General features: G+C 57.5%; 7 protein-coding genes across 7 annotated transcripts; 2 read left to right on the top strand and 5 right to left on the bottom strand.

Annotated features, from left to right (window-relative positions):
* Positions 1 to 38: 38 nt before the first annotated feature.
* srp72 (Signal recognition particle subunit SRP72) lies at positions 39 to 2,051 on the bottom strand (the record flags this gene model as incomplete). Its single annotated transcript, XM_047991929.1, has 2 exons — positions 39 to 1,239; positions 1,309 to 2,051. The coding sequence occupies 2 exons, from the start codon at positions 2,049 to 2,051 to the stop codon at positions 39 to 41; spliced, it is 1,944 nt and encodes a 647-aa protein (XP_047847942.1).
* Positions 2,052 to 2,468: 417 nt separating this feature from the next.
* On the bottom strand, positions 2,469 to 3,368 carry JDV02_010203 (uncharacterized protein; the record flags this gene model as incomplete). The annotated part of the gene is made up of 2 exons (XM_047991928.1): positions 2,469 to 3,088; positions 3,152 to 3,368. 2 exons carry the CDS (start codon positions 3,366 to 3,368, stop codon positions 2,469 to 2,471), a joined length of 837 nt encoding a protein of 278 aa, XP_047847941.1.
* Positions 3,369 to 4,136: 768 nt separating this feature from the next.
* On the top strand, positions 4,137 to 5,401 carry JDV02_010202 (uncharacterized protein; the record flags this gene model as incomplete). Its single annotated transcript, XM_047991927.1, has 2 exons — positions 4,137 to 4,223; positions 4,283 to 5,401. 2 exons carry the CDS (start codon positions 4,137 to 4,139, stop codon positions 5,399 to 5,401), a joined length of 1,206 nt encoding a protein of 401 aa, XP_047847940.1.
* Positions 5,402 to 6,270: 869 nt separating this feature from the next.
* On the top strand, positions 6,271 to 9,635 carry PTR2_6 (peptide transporter ptr2). The gene is made up of 10 exons (XM_047991926.1): positions 6,271 to 6,411; positions 6,516 to 7,017; positions 7,080 to 7,316; positions 7,372 to 7,496; positions 7,552 to 7,777; positions 7,839 to 8,370; positions 8,440 to 8,554; positions 8,675 to 8,939; positions 9,013 to 9,197; positions 9,255 to 9,635. The coding sequence occupies exons 2-10, from the start codon at positions 7,014 to 7,016 to the stop codon at positions 9,378 to 9,380; spliced, it is 1,815 nt and encodes a 604-aa protein (XP_047847939.1). The 5' UTR covers positions 6,271 to 6,411; positions 6,516 to 7,013; the 3' UTR covers positions 9,381 to 9,635.
* A 22-nt stretch (positions 9,636 to 9,657) lies between these two features.
* On the bottom strand, positions 9,658 to 10,909 carry JDV02_010200 (uncharacterized protein; the record flags this gene model as incomplete). The annotated part of the gene is made up of 3 exons (XM_047991925.1): positions 9,658 to 10,479; positions 10,644 to 10,736; positions 10,850 to 10,909. The coding sequence occupies 3 exons, from the start codon at positions 10,907 to 10,909 to the stop codon at positions 9,658 to 9,660; spliced, it is 975 nt and encodes a 324-aa protein (XP_047847938.1).
* Positions 10,910 to 11,548: 639 nt separating this feature from the next.
* On the bottom strand, positions 11,549 to 14,305 carry APL4 (clathrin associated protein complex large subunit; the record flags this gene model as incomplete). Its single annotated transcript, XM_047991924.1, has 5 exons — positions 11,549 to 11,635; positions 11,691 to 13,788; positions 13,846 to 14,034; positions 14,112 to 14,235; positions 14,296 to 14,305. 5 exons carry the CDS (start codon positions 14,303 to 14,305, stop codon positions 11,549 to 11,551), a joined length of 2,508 nt encoding a protein of 835 aa, XP_047847937.1.
* Positions 14,306 to 15,138: 833 nt separating this feature from the next.
* CMD1 (Calmodulin) lies at positions 15,139 to 16,667 on the bottom strand. Its single transcript, XM_047991923.1, has 7 exons — positions 16,512 to 16,667; positions 16,293 to 16,349; positions 16,215 to 16,230; positions 15,909 to 16,034; positions 15,772 to 15,842; positions 15,569 to 15,710; positions 15,139 to 15,517 (listed from the first exon to the last, which is right to left on the bottom strand). The coding sequence occupies exons 1-7, from the start codon at positions 16,512 to 16,514 to the stop codon at positions 15,483 to 15,485; spliced, it is 450 nt and encodes a 149-aa protein (XP_047847936.1). The 5' UTR covers positions 16,515 to 16,667; the 3' UTR covers positions 15,139 to 15,482.
* Positions 16,668 to 17,592: the final 925 nt, after the last annotated feature.

Raw genomic sequence — 17,592 nt, 5'->3', positions numbered from 1 at the left:
CCAGCAAGCTCTCATGCATTTCCACTATCTGGCCCCGTCTATTTCTTGCCCTTCTTTTTCTTCTTCGATGGGTTTGAAGCAGACGCCTTCTCCACCTTGACACCACCCCCTCCCACAAGGTCCAGCGTCTCCTCCTCCTTGACGATTCCGCCTTGCGTTGACTCACCAGCCTTCTTCTTCCCCTTTTTGCCCTTGGGCCGGTATGTGGAGCGGTCTCGGAGGGGCAGCCACCGTTCCGGATCGGGGGCTCTACCCGCGACGTAGTTCTTGGGCAGCCTCCTTCTTCGGCGCTTCTTGGCCGCCTTTTCGTCGCTAGTTTCCTCCGGAGCTGGTCTCTTTTTCGTGGGCGCGGCGCTGCCGGCAGTTCCGGCAACCCCAGCACGGATGAGCCCTTCGACATTTATCCCTTCGACCAAGGCCTGGACCGGCGGCAGCTGAGCGGCGTGGTGTTCGACTTTGGCTACATCAGACGCAGCCAGGGAGGCGACCAAACCTGCAGTGACCACAGGGTCGTCCTTGTTCTCCGCGTGAAGTCTCTGGAAGGCCGAAGCAGCCAGCGACAGGTCGCCCGCGTCAGATGACCTCGACAATTCCACCCCGGCCTCTCTCAGAAGCGAAGATGACGCGCCAACAGGGCGATCCCGCCAGTATGTAGCGGCCTTGATCAGCTCCGACTTGGCAGAGGTGGCACGGCCTTGGGTTCGCATAAGGGATACTGCGAGGGCAACTAGACCTGGGCTGAACCGCACTTCGAGATCCTGCTCTTGGTCACTCTTGTCCAGTCGAGCGAAGAAAGACTCAAGCACAGACAACGCTGCGCCGCGGCTCTTGCGCTTCAGGAGCAGTTGGACGGCTATGAGCACAAGGCCAACATTGCTGGGATACTTCTTGGACAGGGACGCAAGCTCTCGGAGAGCATCCTTGTCGGCAAGGCCCTGAGTCTCCGTTGCGGCTCTTATCACTGCGTTATAGTTGACGTCCCGCCGTATCGTAGGCCGACGAGCTTGGTCCAGTAACTTGCGTGTCCTTTCTCGCACTCCGTCACCCTTTTGCGCCAGAATGTCAACCACAGACTGATTTCTGGATAGTACGGTGGATTGGTAGTTGGATAGTTTGGCATCAATAGCGCCAGACAGCCACGTAGCAACTTGGCGTTGAAGAAGGAATGGGTTCGGCGGCTTCGCCTCGAGCGCAGCCTTATTGTTTTGTGCCACAACGACAAAGTCAGGGTCCGCATCGCTGAGCTTGTTAGGAACGGTGCGTACTGAAACACGTTGTGCCTGGATGGCGGCGGGGACCGAGACTCACCCATCGACATCCAGCGACCGATACAGCTCCAGTGCCCGCTGGGTGTTTCCAAGTTTGGCATGCACATATGCCTGCTGGGCAAGAATGGGCTTCAGTTCAGCCTTCTTGTCGGCTTCAGTCAAGTCCTCAGACGCGTCGCACAGCTTGGCGGCGCGCTGAAGCAGGGTTCCAGCCGTGTCAAGAGCTCCCTTGGCAATGTAAGCGCACGCAGCGTTATAGCAAAGCTCGAAGGTGTCCTGTGCTTGGTCGGCAGTCGATCCGGCAGCAGTCAAGCTTCCTTGCCACTCGGCCTGAGCCAATGTCGCCCGCAAATTGATGTTCAGGTCGTTCTCTTCCTGCAATGCATCGCCCGAGGTGAGCAGCCGCCTGTAGATGAGCTCGGCCTCGCCGAACCTCTCGGCGCGGTAAGCAACCTGAGAGGCGACATGACTGAAGCTGCGCTTCTCCAAGCCGAATGATTTGAGCAGGGCGGCCGCTTCGTCGAGCTTGCCAAGCTTGTACAGGGCGTACGCCTGCTCAAGAGCGCAGCGAGATTCGACCTTGACCCCGCCCTCGGATATGGCGCGTATGACGTCGTCGAAGCGGTCAAGTTTAAGCAGGGCAACTACACGAGTGTGTTGAGCGCCCACATCGGCACGGTTGGCCTTGATGGCAGCGTTGGCGGCCCTGAGCACCTCTTCGTGATCGTCGATTGTTGCTGCGCGCAACAGGGCGGCGAGAACAGTCGCGGGGTCTTGAGGCATGACGGGAGATGCTCGACGACGCGAAAGGGGGCGTGCGAGGAGAGGGCGCTTGTACCGTCTCGCCGCGGCGCCAGAGGGAGGGGAGGAGCGGACGCTACCGTCTGTCCGGAGCGCGTGGCAGGCGTGGCGAGAGTCGAGGATCGTGGCCTGCCGAACGGTGTGGTTGTCGTTGCTGGATGGCGGCAAGTTGAGGTTTCTTATCCGACACCAGCCTGTTTGTGTGGGGATATTTTTTGGAGGGGGGCAGAGTGGGTACTAACCTACCAGACGGAGGTACCTAGGTATCTCTACAAAGCACAGATGACATGGATCCACCACAAGGCCCGGTCGGTCATCGAGGCCACTCTTCCTCCCTCTCGCATTCAAAGTAGTTACTCACTCCTCCCGCACGTCTTCAACTGTTTTTTGCATCGTTCCTCATCGCCGCCCGAATAACCCCCAGAAGCGTCCCTTGCCCCTCCTTTCGTAGCCAGGCGCCTCACTATCGTCGACCCACGGATACGGCAGAGGATATGTAACTCCAGTACCATAGTCACCACGAACCCCTTGCTCGCCGCCTCGCCGGCGTCTTGACCTGACCTCTCCGAGCTTGGTGCTCTGCGACGAGGACGTCGTCGATGAGTACCTTTTTCCGCATTCTTGACGCTTCTCTTCCCTTACCGGGGGGCGCAGCTGCGCCTCGCGCTGGTTCCCGCTGCTCGGACGTGGTCGCACAGCCTGATCCCGCCTCCTCAAGGTTCTCGGCCGCGACGACGATGCGCTCTTGGCATAGCGATGATGGCCAGACTTCTTGTTGATCGATGAGGCGGTGCTTCTGCCAGTGCGCGACCTGACGTCGCCGTCCAGGGACGGCAATCGCGCGGACAAGCTCGTCATGGCGCGTATAGCATCTTTGCGGGCGTCAGTCGAATGGGCCGTGAGCGACGCGTAGTCGAGCGTGTCTCGTCCAGCCTTTCCGCGGCCGAGCTGGTTGATGGCGGCGCTGAGTGCCGCTTTGAGCTTCCTAGCTACCCTCTTCACCGACGACGTCGCCAACGCTGCGTTTGGAAGCACTCGTTAGCCCGATCCTTCTCATGCGAGCTCTCGGCTCCTGTACTCACCGTCGCCCAACTCGAACGCGCTTCCTCGACGTGAGAGCTTGGACCGGTATGCACGCCTGACCATGGACCTGTCAGAGCGGGCTTGGTTGTTCAGGAGTGCCCTTTGCTTGCAGGCGCCATCTCCGTCGCTGCTCCCTAGGTGCAATCTCTCTAGGAGTTTGAGGCATCGATTGTATGTCTCGACCAGGGACTCTACGGCAGCGCCAAAGCTGCCCATCGTAACTCTCTGCCCACGGAGGCGCTGCGGGCGGTGTCTGTCTTCAGTGCCGACGTCCTTGCGAATCGTTCCCTCTGGTAAGATGCGGATTTGGTATCCTGCATCGCGTCATGGGGCGGGCGTGATAGGATGCGGCGGGTCGATCTTGTTGAGCTGCTCTAAGCGCCCACTCAGCGAACCGCCGTCAGGTACTCCGCACTGCGTACTAAGATACTGTACGTAGCGCCCGCACACGTGAACTGACGCTCCTGCAGGCTGAGCCTACTTCGTACGTCGCGTGCGACTTTGTGTGCGGCCGACTCATCCTCGACTACCGCACAAGCTGCCATTATCAAGCCATCAAAGTCCAGCATCAATTCGCTCCCAGCACAAATGTGGTCCTAGAAGAGCACTCGTGGTTCACCGCTGCCCATGGGATGTAAGTTGCGCAGTATAGGGTAGCCAGTTCCTCCCAGCACGCAGCTCCACCGCGTCGACCAGTGCACCGGGATCCGCATCTCCAATGCAACTCCGTCGCCACAGAACACGCCTTTCTCGCAACACCCTCAGTGCTGGCGCACCACACCACGCTTCGAATAGCCTTGGCCACTTCTCTTTGACATCGACCTCAAACGAGATCAAGCTATCTAGCTTTTATTGCGGATCAACGCTGCGCTCTCTCACGGTCGCTCGCCTCACCACCTATCTGGAGCCGCATCGTCGTTGACGGTCAATTCCTCTACCAGCCCTCGGTCTGCCTCGAGCAGCGGCTACCTTCAGGGCGGCATCATGGATCTGGACATAGAAATGGGCGACGCGCTTGAGAGCGTACAAGATGCGCCCATCGCCGACTTCCCTGCCGCCGACGACATCCTCGTAAGTCCGGCGCTCTTTGCCGTCGCCTCCGCCCGACACTGACCCTCGCCAACCCCCAGCAACCCGACGAGCCAGAAGAGCCGGGTGAGGTGGCCGAGGATGAGCCCCCAAATGACAGCGAGACCACTGCCATAGTCCCGACAAAGCTACACGTCCGCGGCTTAGACACGCTACACACGGATGACATCAAGAACTACGTCAAGGCGCACTTTGGCCCTCCCGAACACGTGGAATGGATCGACGACACGTCGGCCAACATCATCTTCGCCTCCGAATCTATAACCCGCGAAGCAATTGTCGCCCTAAGCTCCATCGAGGTTGCCGACGCCACGGCCCTTCCCCCGGGGGAGTCACTCCCCGCCAAGCCTTTAGACGGCAGGCCCGAGATACATCTCCTGGTTCGCTTTGCGACTCAGGGTGATCGGAAACAAGCAGGTGCCGCTCTACGGAGTCGATATTACCTTCTCCACCCCGAGCACGACCCAGAGGAGCGTCGACGACGACACAGGGACCAGCGATCAAGATATCGCGACCGAGACAGCGACGGCCGCGCGGGGGGACGGAGGCGACGTGATTCCGACGAGGAGAATATCAGGTTCGAGGCGAGCATGTACGATGACGCTCCGCAGCCGACGCGTTCCCGGCGGCATTCGGATTCGGAAGACCACCCGAGGTCATATGCCGCCGAGAACAGGGGCAAAGAATTGTTCTCGGGTCGCTCGTCAAGACGCGACAGGTCTGCCTCGCCAAGGCGGGAGACGAGTGGTGATAGTGACGGCGGGGCGTACATGGACAGAAGGACCAGCTCATCGCGCAATAACCGCGCTGAGGCTCGGAGCATCAAGAGACGCTTGTCGGCTGACAACAGAACCAAGGAGCTATTTCCGACGAAGAAGTCTGGCAGGGGTGGTCAGCTCGACCAGCTAGAGCGGTCCATCGGCTCAGCGCGGCTGACAGAAGACGACATGCCCAAGGTCGTGGCGACCCCAGACATCCCGGCAGGCGGTGCTTTCAACATTCGTGGCCGCGCAAGCCAACGGCTTGATGGCGATAGCGTCTTTTCCATCAAGGGTGCCGCGGCAAATTCCAGAGAGCTGTTCCCAGGGAAGCTTGGCGGCAGCAATGCGGGAAAGGAGTTGCTGGACACTGCTGGCCTGGTCAGTCACGCGACGCGCTAGTAGGGCTGGCAGTGGTGTCTTGTTTGTTGTTGGCTCGAGGCAACGGCCAGAAGCCAGGCCGCCACTCAGACTCGTGTGCTTTGTTGCTTGTCTGCCGGATGCCCGCGCAATGCAGCCTATTAGCCGGCGTCCATCTTGGCAAGCGACTCAAGAAGGAGGGCGTTGATGTCTGCCACGCAACGCGATTGGCAGGAGCTGGCCACAACCCAGCCTTGTGAGCAATCCCGTCGGTGCGGAGAGGCCGCGAGGCGACGCCTAGGAGCTGGATGCGCGTCGAAATATTGAGGCAAGCGACGTGGGCTACCGATTCAGCAAAGATGGGGGCGCTTTCCCCCGCATTTTAGCGTCATTCCAATAATCGATAAGATCACCTACTACCTTACGTACCAGTAGTGAGGCAGTACCTGCTTGCCTGCCTAGTAGTACTGCTGCATAGCATGTATCGTGCCGTACCATACTTGCCGCCGGCTGGGCTGTCAACGTGGCGGGTAATGGAGGTGCCTTTCGGAGCTGACATGGCGAGGCGGAGGAAAGGGACCCTGCTTGTGCATTAGTACCTAACTTACTAGGCAGGCAAGTGCGACTCAATCCCCAACCCCACTTGCCCCAGTTCCGAGGATCCAGTTCCGAGGACGGCCCTGGCTGTCCTGTCGATTCTCACTCCGGGCTGCTACCTACCAACGGACCTACATACATAAGTACTAATGTACAGTACCTAACGCACCTAATTTGCCAAGGTACCTTAGTACCTAAAGTATATGAATGCTTTTTATGCTCGCGTTGATTGGGTCTCAAGCGAGTGATTGAGGACGACGCAAATGAGCCTCAGGCCTGCCTTTCATAGATCTTGCAGTGTCTCTCTCTGCCCTCCCCGTCTGGCAGGGTCTGGTCTCCGCACATGATCCGTCGCCTTGAACGATGCTCGATGCGAGTTCCGGCCTCCCAATATAATACGTATGCGGTGTTCATTCGCCTCCCAAGTATTTGTGACTGAATGGGAACGCCATGCAGTTGGTCTTCACCCCTCCCCCCGGCCCAAGACCAACCGATGCGTTGGTTGTGACCGAATCCACACCCGGGCTGGGCTCCTTTGACCAACGGCTAACCGCGCCAGTTTCTACCTACATACGTACATGCACAACTCTGTGGGCCGACTCAGACGCTGCCAACCAAGACAAGAGTAAACGGCCGAGTTCGTTCTCTACTGTACCACCCAATACTCCGTACAGCCCCCCGATATGTCTTCCACTACGCCACCACTGCCCTCAAGCTGTTTGCTTGGTGCGCGCTCGCGCCTCCTTTCTGCGCAATATCGCCGGGCGAGTCATGGGCGGATACCCGTCAGTCAAGAGCCCGGGGCTACTGTACCTGTCTAGCGTTCGGTTCTTCTTGTCTTACCGTTCTGCCGTCAGCCTTCTGTGAGAGCATTAGGTTGGTGGTGACCGACCTCACCGCTCGGGCTCTTGACCAACGGCTATATGTGTTCATAGAGGCGAAGCTATGGGCAATTTTTGCATAAGAAGACGGGGTAGCCAACTGTCGTGCTGCTCTTTTGACTCTTCCTAGTCGTTTCTGCCACCTGCCTACTCTCTCCCTCGCGATCAAAAACGTCATGGGTATGTGCACGTATAGAACTCTGAAACTCTAGGCTGTCATCATCTAATGCTATGCTATACAGAGGATAAGACTATGAACGGAGAAAGCGCGGACAATCGCGTCCATTCGGCCGACGAGAAGCCGACGGGCGACGGCGACCACGAGTCTTCGGCTTACAAGGTGGTCGTTCGGGATGTCGACTACGAGGGCAAACCGACTGAGGAAGAGCTAGCGACCTTGCGCCGAGTCCCCGGCAAGGTGCCTACGGTTGCATATATGCTCTGCGCCGTTGAGTTCTGCGAGCGGGCATCCTACTATGGCAATACAGCCCTACTCCGCTGCGTACTTGCGGACTTTGGCTGATACTCTCCTAGGATGTGTGCTGATCTGGACCAACTATATCAACCGTCCTCTGCCAAAAGGCGGCAACGGCTATGGCGCGGTGCCGAACGGAAGCCAGGCTACGCAGGGCGCTCTAGGGCTTGGTGAGCGGATAGCGGTATGCTCAAACCTCTCTCTAGCATGCGTCTACGTCGCATTAATACCCCTCGCAGAACGCCACCAGTCAGTCTTTCAGTCTTCTGGCCTACTGTCTCCCGCTTGTTATCGGTTACCTCGCCGACACCAAATTCGGACGATTTAATATGATCTTTTGGGGAGTCATTGTCTGCGGCGTGGGCCATGTGCTCATTGTTGCCGGTGGCGCAAAGCAGCTGATTGAGAATGGAACGGCAAAGATCCCGTTCTTTATTGGAGTATACATTCTCGCTCTAGGCGCCGGTGAGAACCATTGCTAAACAAGGCGGCTGTGGGCTTGCTTGCTAACAACGAGACTATATAGCCATGTTCAAACCAAATGTAGCCCCGCTTCTGCTCGACCAGATGAACACCCATGTTCCACGGGTCATCACACTCCCGTCAGGCGAGCGCGTCATTGAGGATCCGGAGCACAGCGCTGAGAGAGTTATGCTTTGGTTCTATCTATTGATTAATATTGGCGCTTTCATGTCAGTTGGGACATCTTATTCGGCACGGAGAGTTGGTTGGTGGCTAGCATTCTTGCTCACTTTGATCCTATACCTCCCCCTACCTCTGCTGCTCATCTGGCTGAAGCCTCGATTGGCCCACCATAAGCCTGGCGGCTCGGACTTGCCAAACGTTTTCCGTGTTTTTGGCCACTGTATGAGGCATGGCGGGATTTACCGCATTGGCCGACGCGGATGGTGGGACGCCGCGAGGCCGTCTGTTATTGCGGCAAAGGGGCTGAAACCGGAGACGCATTATAATGATGCTTTTGTCGACGACGTCAAACGAACGATGCAGGCAGCTGGCATGTTCATCTGCATTCCCGTTCAGTTCTGGAACGACAATGGGTACGTTTCGCTCCATGACTGTCTTTATGCCACGTCGGGGAAACACAGCGCTAACCCCGGGCGATGTAGTATTGGGAGCTCTGCCAACTTTCTAGGCACTATGCTCACTGGAAATGGCGTTCCAAATGATGTGATCCAAAACTTCAACGCACTCACGGTCATTTGCCTTGGTCCCATTCTGAACGTAGGTCGATCGATATACATGCCTGAGAGCTCCCAAGTCGGGCTAGCCACTCCTCCGCGGACTGCGTTATCCTTGAAAAGAAGTGGCGTCACGCAATACTAATACTTGTGTTATAACTAGTACGGACTGTACCCGTTCCTTCGAAACTCCAGGATTCGCTATGGCCCAGTCGCTCGGATGACAACTGGATTCTTCCTGAGCACCCTTGCGGGCATTGGCTACTGCGTCTTGTGTTACTTCGCCTACCAGACGAGCCCCTGCGGCTGGTATGGATCTTCAGATCCAGTGTGCGTGGAAGAAGGTCTGGTGTCTCCGATTTCTCTATGGTGGGAGGCAATTCCGTATGCCCTCGGCGGATCGTCGGAGCTCTTTATCAACGTCCCAGGTATGGCTTGCCTAGAGCGTGATGATTTTTCAAAATCCATTTAGCCCCGATCCAAAAGCTCACCACGCTACAGCGTACGGCATCGCCTACTCCCGAGCGCCAGTCAACATGAGAGGATTCGTCTCTGCTCTCAATCTTTTGAACACCGGCATCGCTTATAGTGTCAACTTGGCAGTCTCGGCCGTTGTTGCTGACCCACATCTTGTCTGGGATTTTGGCGCGCCGGCCATTCTCGGAGCTTTTATGACTGTGTTCTTTGTATGACTTCAAGGCCCTATCACCAACGCCGCCCCCAATTTACTAACCAGAGTGTAGTACTTCACCTTCCGTCGCATTGACAAGGAAGAGTACGTTCTTTCTAAGAACCAGGCAATCGCGACTGAGTCTGTTGAACGCAACGGGGAAGGACATGGGGAGGATATTGTTCCAACCAAGGCTTGACGGACCCAGTGTTGGGAAAAACCAGCTCGCCACGTATGTGTATTTTGCGGACAACGGGCCACTGGATGGCTTGCCCCCCGGCCGCCTCTAGCCGGGTGGTTCCACCGGCGTGCTGCTGACTCCATGTTGCCATGTCTGACGGTATACACCTATGATATCACCGTCTTTGTGTGCTGCCAGAACCTCCCTCGCCTCCTTCCTCGCGTGCTTGATGTAGTTTGTACCACCAGCTGATGAATAACCAACTTGTGTCGCATATGCATCAACGTTTACTCTGTTACCACCACTTCTCCGTTAAGACGAGCCCAGGGTCTATGATGGGGCTGCCCTCAGCTCGCGACGTGAGCGACGCGACCATTTGATCCGTCATTGTCGGCGGGCCGCAGACATACACAAGGCTGGTCCCGGGATCCTGGCTCCCGACCATGGCCCGGACCTGTCCCTCGACAATGCGGCCGTGCCGGATCTCGACCTGGGCGCCGTGCAGTGTGCATGCCCCCTCTGGCGGGAGGCGAGCTCCCCCTCTACCATCGGTGACGTAGACTCGTAGCAGGCCCCGCAAGCGACCCTCATCGAACCATCTCGCGACCCTCTCCAGGAACAGCACGTGGCTGAGGTTGCCGCTCGCCGGCATCTTCGTCGCGTACAAGACGTAGACGTGAGGCGCGTCGCGGTCGCCGCCGGGGGGCTGGCTTGTTTCGGCGAGAGCGCCCAGCATGCTCACGAGCGGGTTGATGCCAACGCCGCCGGCGACAAAGAAGACGTTCCGGACGGTGCCAATGTTCCACTGCTGCTGTCCATGTTGCCGCACGCTCGAACTCGCCTCTGTAGGCGCCGCCAGAGGGGGGAACACGAAGCTCCCGCCGATGCGCACCCGTAGCAACGCTCCCACAATCTCCTCCGGCGCCCTCCAGAGCCATGCCGCGACCTCGTTGTCGGGGGACTCCTGCACCGCGAGCTCAAAGTACGGCGGCGGCGGCGGTTCAGCATCGGCAGCCTTGCCAGCAGCGCCGCCGGACGACGGCACCGAGGTGATGGTGAAGCCTCCCGCTTTCGCAATGCCCGGCACGTACGTGTCTAGCCATTGGCCGGGCATGAACTGCGTGCGTGCGTGCGTGCCCACGCGGACGGGTCAGCTCAGCTTCTGCTCGGCAATGATATGTATGAATGCAACTGGGTACCCAAGGGCGGTGATGGTCACGATGACGGGTTACAAAAAAAAAGAAAAAAGAGAAAACACGCGCTTTCAGGGTTGGTCGTCACCTTTGCTGCCTGCCCGGACTGGAGCTCGAGACGAAACAGCCTTATCCGTTCGTTGACTTGCTCTACCCGACTGAGCCTCACCTCGTGGAGCCGCTACCCCGCGAGACAGAGTCAGCGCAATCATCTCAAAGCGTCTCATCAAACGCGGAGAGGAAAATGTTCTCCCCGGCCGGTATGAAAGAGAGACTTCTTTTGGCGAGTTTTACCTCGTCTCTCGGCTCCTCCGCCGTCCGCTCGAGATGCCCTGGTCTGGTCGCGGCAGCCATGCTTCAGCGTGGCAGAGGAGATGATGGCCGACCGCAGAATGACGACACGGACCCCCCAAGTGGACGATTGAATGGACTCCCCAGCGCTGAGAGAGGTGCTGATGCTTAATCCCTGAGCTTCCGTGAGCTGAGGACGCTTCAAGTCCCGACAAGTTGATTTGTGGGAGTTTGTGGTGGTGGATCGAGGCTGAGTGGATGACACTACAATTTAAGTGCCTGTGAAAGTAGTTCTGACTGTATTGGTGTGGTGGTTACACCACCACCAGTGGGCACATGTGCGGTGCATCCTCTGTCCCAACTTGCACCCCTTATCACTTTGAGAGTATGGCTGGCATTACGCCATTTCTAGTTTTCGTGATAGAACCCCCCCAAGTAGTCTTCCCCTGAACTGGGCTGGCGAGTTTGCACATCGCCAAAGCAGTCTTGGTTATTCGCGGTAACAGCACTGGTTATGGGGAAGACACTGGCTGATGTATGTTCACAGGGGGGAGACCGTCAACCGGACACTGCATGGCCACTTCATCTGCACCTCCTCTTGTCGCCTTGTTTCCCTTTCATGTGACATCCTCGACGTCTAAGGAGGCTACTACCCCGCCATATCTCAACATTCCTCTTGGCCCACCCGTCCCCTGGCGCATCTCACGACGGCTCAGTCCAGTTCACTTGGTCCAACACCTGACCTGCCGTGGGGTGCGTGTATCCAATACGCAGGCGCAGTCGGAGTTGCTGCGTCATCTGTCAGCGGAGAGGTATCAAGTTACAAATGCTGGGCAACACATACTCCTTTGCAGCCAGTCACTCGCATCATCTGTGTGGCCACGGCACCGGGTGCGAGCACTGTGGACGAGATTCCGAGGAGCTGCAGCTTTTGAGACTTGGGCACTGCAGCCTGGAGGCTCACATTCGACAATGTCGAGGAGCCCGACGTGTTTTGAAACCTCGCCGTGGCTTGTATCGTCCCCTCGGCGTTACGCTGGACCTGGAAGGTCACGTTCAGGTCGTTGGAGTCGTAACAAGGGATTCCGCTTGGCTGTGGTGTCGCGTGCTGCTGCTGTTGAGGCGGAGGAGTAGCGGCAGAGCCTAGGGCATCGAGGCCAGCCGGGACGGCAGCAGGCGACGGCGAGGACTGCCCAGGGCTGGGGCCGAAGAGGTCCATGATAGACGACATGTTCGACTGCTGTGGCACAGGTGACGCCGGGCCCGAGCCCGAGGGTGGCGCGCCGCCGCCTCCCAGAATGTCAGCGAGAAGATCGGAGTTTGTAGCTTGGGAGCCGTTCGTGGCCTGAGCAGTCGCTGGGGCGTCCATAATATCGAGCAGATCCTGCTCGGTGGGCTTGATGACCCTGGATTTCCGGTTCGCAGCCTTTGCCTTCTTAGTCGGCGCGGGGCCTAGGACCCTGGACTCCTCCTTGATCTGTGGTGGCGGCATTTTCTCCAGCACACCACGGCGAATTTGGTCGAATGAGAAGAGGTTGCTATACTCGACAGCTCGCTGCTGCACCTCAACGTCCAAGCTCGTCAGGTGCGTCTGCAAGATGCGGCGGACCCGCTCAACCTGCGCCGCGTCCGTGAACCTCGTGGTGAGTTTCATGAGCGCCGTGACGATATACTCGGTGGAGACTTGGGTGGCATAGCTGCTGTTGAGTATGAGCGTGAACAAATCGACAATATCACTCTCCTTGACCTCTTGAACGAGCTCCTCTGCCTCGTACTGCCCACCCTTGAGTAGCGCATCGGCATACTCGCCCACACACCAGGCCCCGGCCTGCGTCAAACTCTCCTGAGTAATGTCTTTCTTGAGGTTGGTGTAGAGCTTCTGAACGGCGTACGTCTGGAGCTCTGAGGTTGTCGCGATCAAGCGGACAAATGAAGACAGGATCTGCTCCTTGACATAGTTGCCCGCCAGTGAGAGAACCCGCAGCATCGTGTCAAAATGCCACCTCTTGTTGGGTGCAAACTTGTCCGCCGCAATGCCAATCTGGCTGGTCATGGTGGGCTTGAATTCATTGTCGGCAACTTCGAGGAACGCAAGCAGCTCCCGAATGAGAACTCGGACGTTACTCTCGTTGATGAGCGTAAAACTGAGCTCAAGCGCCCTTCTCCTGATGCTGATGTCGGGGTCTCGTAGACATTCCAAGATCGTATTCCGGTGTCTCTGGACAGCATTGGGTTCGATGGCGACGACCTTGATGAGTGTGTTCAGGGCGACGTAGCGGATGTTGTTGTCTCTGTTGGTGAGGAACTTGCCCAGGATATTCACGCCGAGGACCCTCAGACCTGAGTCAGCCTCGATGTCGAGGATCGTGAGAACAGCCTCGTAGAGAATAGAGTTGCCAACGTTCTTGGACGAGTCCGTGTTTGTTGCGACCTGCGCAAGAATGTCGTTGATCTGCTCACTTGTGTGTGCATCCCCTACTGCGAGCACACGAAGCAACCGGAGGATCTTGACTTGAAGGAACGGGTCTGTGATGCCGGTGACATCATGCTCCGGGGCGTAGCCCGAGGTCGATAGGCCCTTGAGGGTCTTGACCAAGCCGGGAACGAATTGCCTGAACTTTTCGACGATGCCCTCCTCTCCACCTTCCTCCTCGTCCGCCTCGCAAAGACTAGTTACCAGAGTAAGACCACAGAGAAGTACGCCATGATTTCTGTCGGCCAGAAGGTGGGCGGCTTTCTCCAGGAAATGCTCCTGCAAGTCTGGAACTTTGCGGCATATCCGCATGGCACAAAGCGCTGCTTTTCTTCGAATGTACGGGTTGGATGTGGAGATGAGCGTCTCGATTTCGGGGAAAAGATCGCGGGACATTTCGACTGACGCGATGTTTCCGAGTGTGCAGAGGGCGAGCCCGACTATATATTGGTTGGAGTGGCCAAGGTCACTGGAGGTCTTGTTAGCACAAGGGGCGAGCTGTATTTGACGTTTGAGACCGACATACTTCTTTAAAGAGTTCGTCACCAACGTGAGCACCTCCTGGTTCTCGTCGAGGAGCAAGCTCGTGGCAAGGTGACCCAGGCGCTTGTCCGCGAAGCGGGGAGACGCCAGGAGCTTCAGACACTCGATCTGGCCGAAGTGTGTGCGCTCGCCAAGGGTGAAGAGGTATAGAAGTTTAGCAACATTGTTACGCCTGTAACCTCTCTGTCAGACGTCGAAGTTCACCAGAGACACGGGAAAATATCGTAGAGGGTGCGGCGGCGGACCGACCTGACGCCGTGATCAGCGCTCTCTTCGCGGAAGCTGGCGCGAATGGCGGCACTCTCCTTTTGGATGACCGCTCGTTCGTCTGCGATAGTCTTGGCGGCGCGAACGTTGCGTATGAACTGCTTTACTGTAAAGAGATGTGGGATTAGGCCGGAATCGAGGTCGCGGGGAAGGGCATGGCACGTACATGAGCTCATCTTGGGGAAGGGGTGACGACCGGCGAGTTGGCCGTCGCCGAGCAGGGGGTTCGTTGGACGGAGGAGGAGCTAGACGCAGCGGAACAAGCGAGCACCTGGTACAGCTCGAATGCAATCTCCAGCCCGTCGCTGCAGGTGTTGCGGATGCAGCTGGGTGAGGGCGGGCTGGACGAGGGCGTGTGTTGGTAGCCGGTGGTGGGAAAAGGATGGCTTGATGCCTCTACGTTGTCCCGTGCATTTGGCGACACACTGGCCGCTGCGACTGACCGACCGACGTGGGGCACCGGGATCCCGTCCACCTCCATTGGCCGGGGCTAGCTAGCACTTCGGAGCACAGGTACGCCTGAGAGGGGAACACCTAAGTCAACTGGTACGTAGTAGGTCAGGCTGCCGGCGAAACCGTCGGGCCGACAAGGGGAAACGCATTAGCGCCCCGTGTCAAGCACGCTCCTACGTATTGTTGCGACGGGCCTGACTGATGAACACACGTGCCAGCTCATGTCACCGTAAAGGATCCCACCACAGCACCATAAAAACATAGGGCACCTGTAGCTGGCATCCTCCTAAAGAACGCGGACCCTGAAATGGCAGAACAAAGTTCCTGCCGAACCACTGGCCACTTGGCGCGGGCTGGCTGCCGCCTCTGTAGGTACAATACAGGCTCGAGTTGTCGTACCGTCGGTGCAAACGTCGGTGCCAATATTGTATCGCCTCGTCCGGCTCGGCTTCCGCACCCTCGACCTTGGACTTCCAGGTTGCAGTGTAGGGTTTAATCTGGTCATGCTCATAGTGTGCCTCGCGCTCTACGTTCAAAACTGGATCCATGCTTCACAGCACAGTACTGGCTTCTACTACAGTCGTCATCACGCTTTCAGAAGGGCAATGTCTGCAAACGATGCGTGGATAGACGGCGTGACTCGCCAGTGGCTCCATACTCGGCGGCGCAGCTGCCTTTGCTCGGGTAATGGCCAATTTCTCCTGACATCAACCAATGCATCACCCCGCGTTCATAAAATTTGCCAATATCAAGTATGGAAAGGAAGAGAGATATTCCCGAAGCCTCTGCCAACCCTTGCCGGCACACACATGGAATACCCGACGCTGCGTAGCTATTCTCCGTTGTCTGCTCATGCCGCAGGTGGGCAAATAAATCATTGAAAACCTAGGATATCTTTCTTTACTTCTGCATCATGAGCTGGACAAACTCGTTGTCTATTACAGATGTTAGCAGTTGGGCAGCTATAGAGAATGGACAGTACGCACAGTCAATCCGACCATCGCCGTCCTGGTCGGCCTCGCGGATCATCTCGTCGACCTCGTCGTCGGTGAGTTTCTCTCCAATCGAGGTCATGACATGGCGCAGCTCCGCAGCAGAGATGAAGCCGTTGTTGTCCCGGTCGAAAACCTGAATCGCTGTTAGCCGCGAGTGATACTGTCTCATTGCGCCAGCCCCCGTCGAAGCAAACCTTGAAAGCCTCTCGAATCTCTTCCTCGGAATCGGTGTCCTTCATTTTCCGTGCCATCATGGTCAGGAACTCTACGCGACGGTGTAGTCAGTACCCAATTCCTAGCATTCATCCAATCGATCAGCGTGGTAACACACCAGGAAAATCGATGGTGCCGTTGTTGTCGGCATCAACCTCATTGATCATGTCCTGAAGCTCCGACTCGGAAGGGTTCTGGCCCAGCGAGCGCATGACGGTGCCCAGCTCCTTAGTGGTGATCTGGCCTGTATTGCGCGACGAAGCGATTATTAGCCCATGCTGCACGTGCGTCGCATTCTATGGTTGCATGCGCATTCCACAACGGCGTGTTCAGAGGCAAGCGCGGGCGCTATATTATAACGACATCGGGGGAGTGTCGTGGAAGGGGACTCCTGCGTGGCCAGTGCGGGCGGTCGACTACTCACCATCACCGTCCTTGTCCTGAGAAGACTAAGTCAGCGGGGAAATAGACAAGGCGCGGCGATAGAAGGTCATCAACTTACAAAGAGGGAGAAGGCCTCCTTGAACTCGGACACCTGCTCTTCGGTAAGGGAATCAGCCTGTGGAAGCACGGGGGCGTCAGCGTCAATCCGGTACCACGTTACGATGCCCCTACAGCCCCTCCCGATCAAGAATGGCGGGGGTGGGAAGGCGACGGCCACCGGAATTCCCAGCGGGCAGAACAGCCTGCGGGAAGGGCAGCGGTATCGGAAGATGCTTACCATGACGGGCAAAGGGTTGATGCCAAATATCGCAGTGGGTGACGATCACGGAGATTGGGTTGCGATGGTGATGGTGTTGACGCGTGAGATAGAGGGAGGTTTTGGTGGCGTCTTGGCTCGGGCGGTGGGCGGGCAGCTTTTCGTCGTGGGGTGGTGGGAGGGGGAGGAGCAGTCATACCTTAAGAACCTCAGGTGAAGAAGATCTGAGTACCTACCTGCTAAGGTAGGGGGGTACAAACCTGGCAGGGGCGCAAAATACTGGGTCTCAACAGGCGTCCGGGCCCCCTGTCCTGCTGGCGGGCCATGCCCAGCCTGGAGCTGGAGCTGGAGGCGTCCATCGGGCTCGTCGTTGCGCACTGGGCCCCCTGGAGCCCGACCTCGCTGTGCCCTCAAGCTCCTGGGCTGGGCTGGGCTGGGCTGCTGCTACATCCATTCAAGCTTTGGTAGGTACTTCGTCGTGCCTCAAAGGACACTCCTTTTTAGAGAGGCTGCTGATTCCAGTGCGGACCATCACATTGCCCTCGCCCAGGGGCGGGCGGCGCTGCGGGAGGTTGTCAAGATACTGAAATACGTGAGCCTTGTTACTGCTCTGCTGTTCTTCAGGTGTCCTCCGCCTCCAGATATGTACGGTGGAGGTAGAGCGCCAGTTTGCTGGTTTGCGAATCCGCGAGCACATGAACTGGCGCGAAGGGCTTCACGACCTTGGAGCCTAGTAGCACCGCTACTGTAGGCACAGCGCGGTTTCAGCAGCCCGTCTCTCCATGACCCCACAGTGTCGCAACGGAACTGTCTTCGTCATTTTGCGCACGCAGTGCAAATAAGTACCTCTCAGGTACCATAAAGGTTACACGTTGCTCCAGCCCCTCAGTAAAGGTACCACATCAGTACTGACCTCGCAAGCCATCCATACCTAATACCTAACCACTTACCACAAGTGCCCGTCCGCCAAAGTCTTTGTGCACTGTACCGTCGCTGGCAAAATATGGCCAACTCTGCGTTCGAATAACTCAGGGTGCGCACTGTACACAAGCTGCGGCTACGTCAGCTTTGCGGGCTCCTGGAACGTCTCCTTCGAAATCCG

This window comes from Purpureocillium takamizusanense, chromosome 11 (genome assembly GCF_022605165.1).
Source record: "Purpureocillium takamizusanense chromosome 11, complete sequence".
NCBI lineage: Eukaryota > Fungi > Ascomycota > Sordariomycetes > Hypocreales > Ophiocordycipitaceae > Purpureocillium > Purpureocillium takamizusanense.
This window is presented reverse-complemented; position numbering and strand designations above follow the sequence as displayed.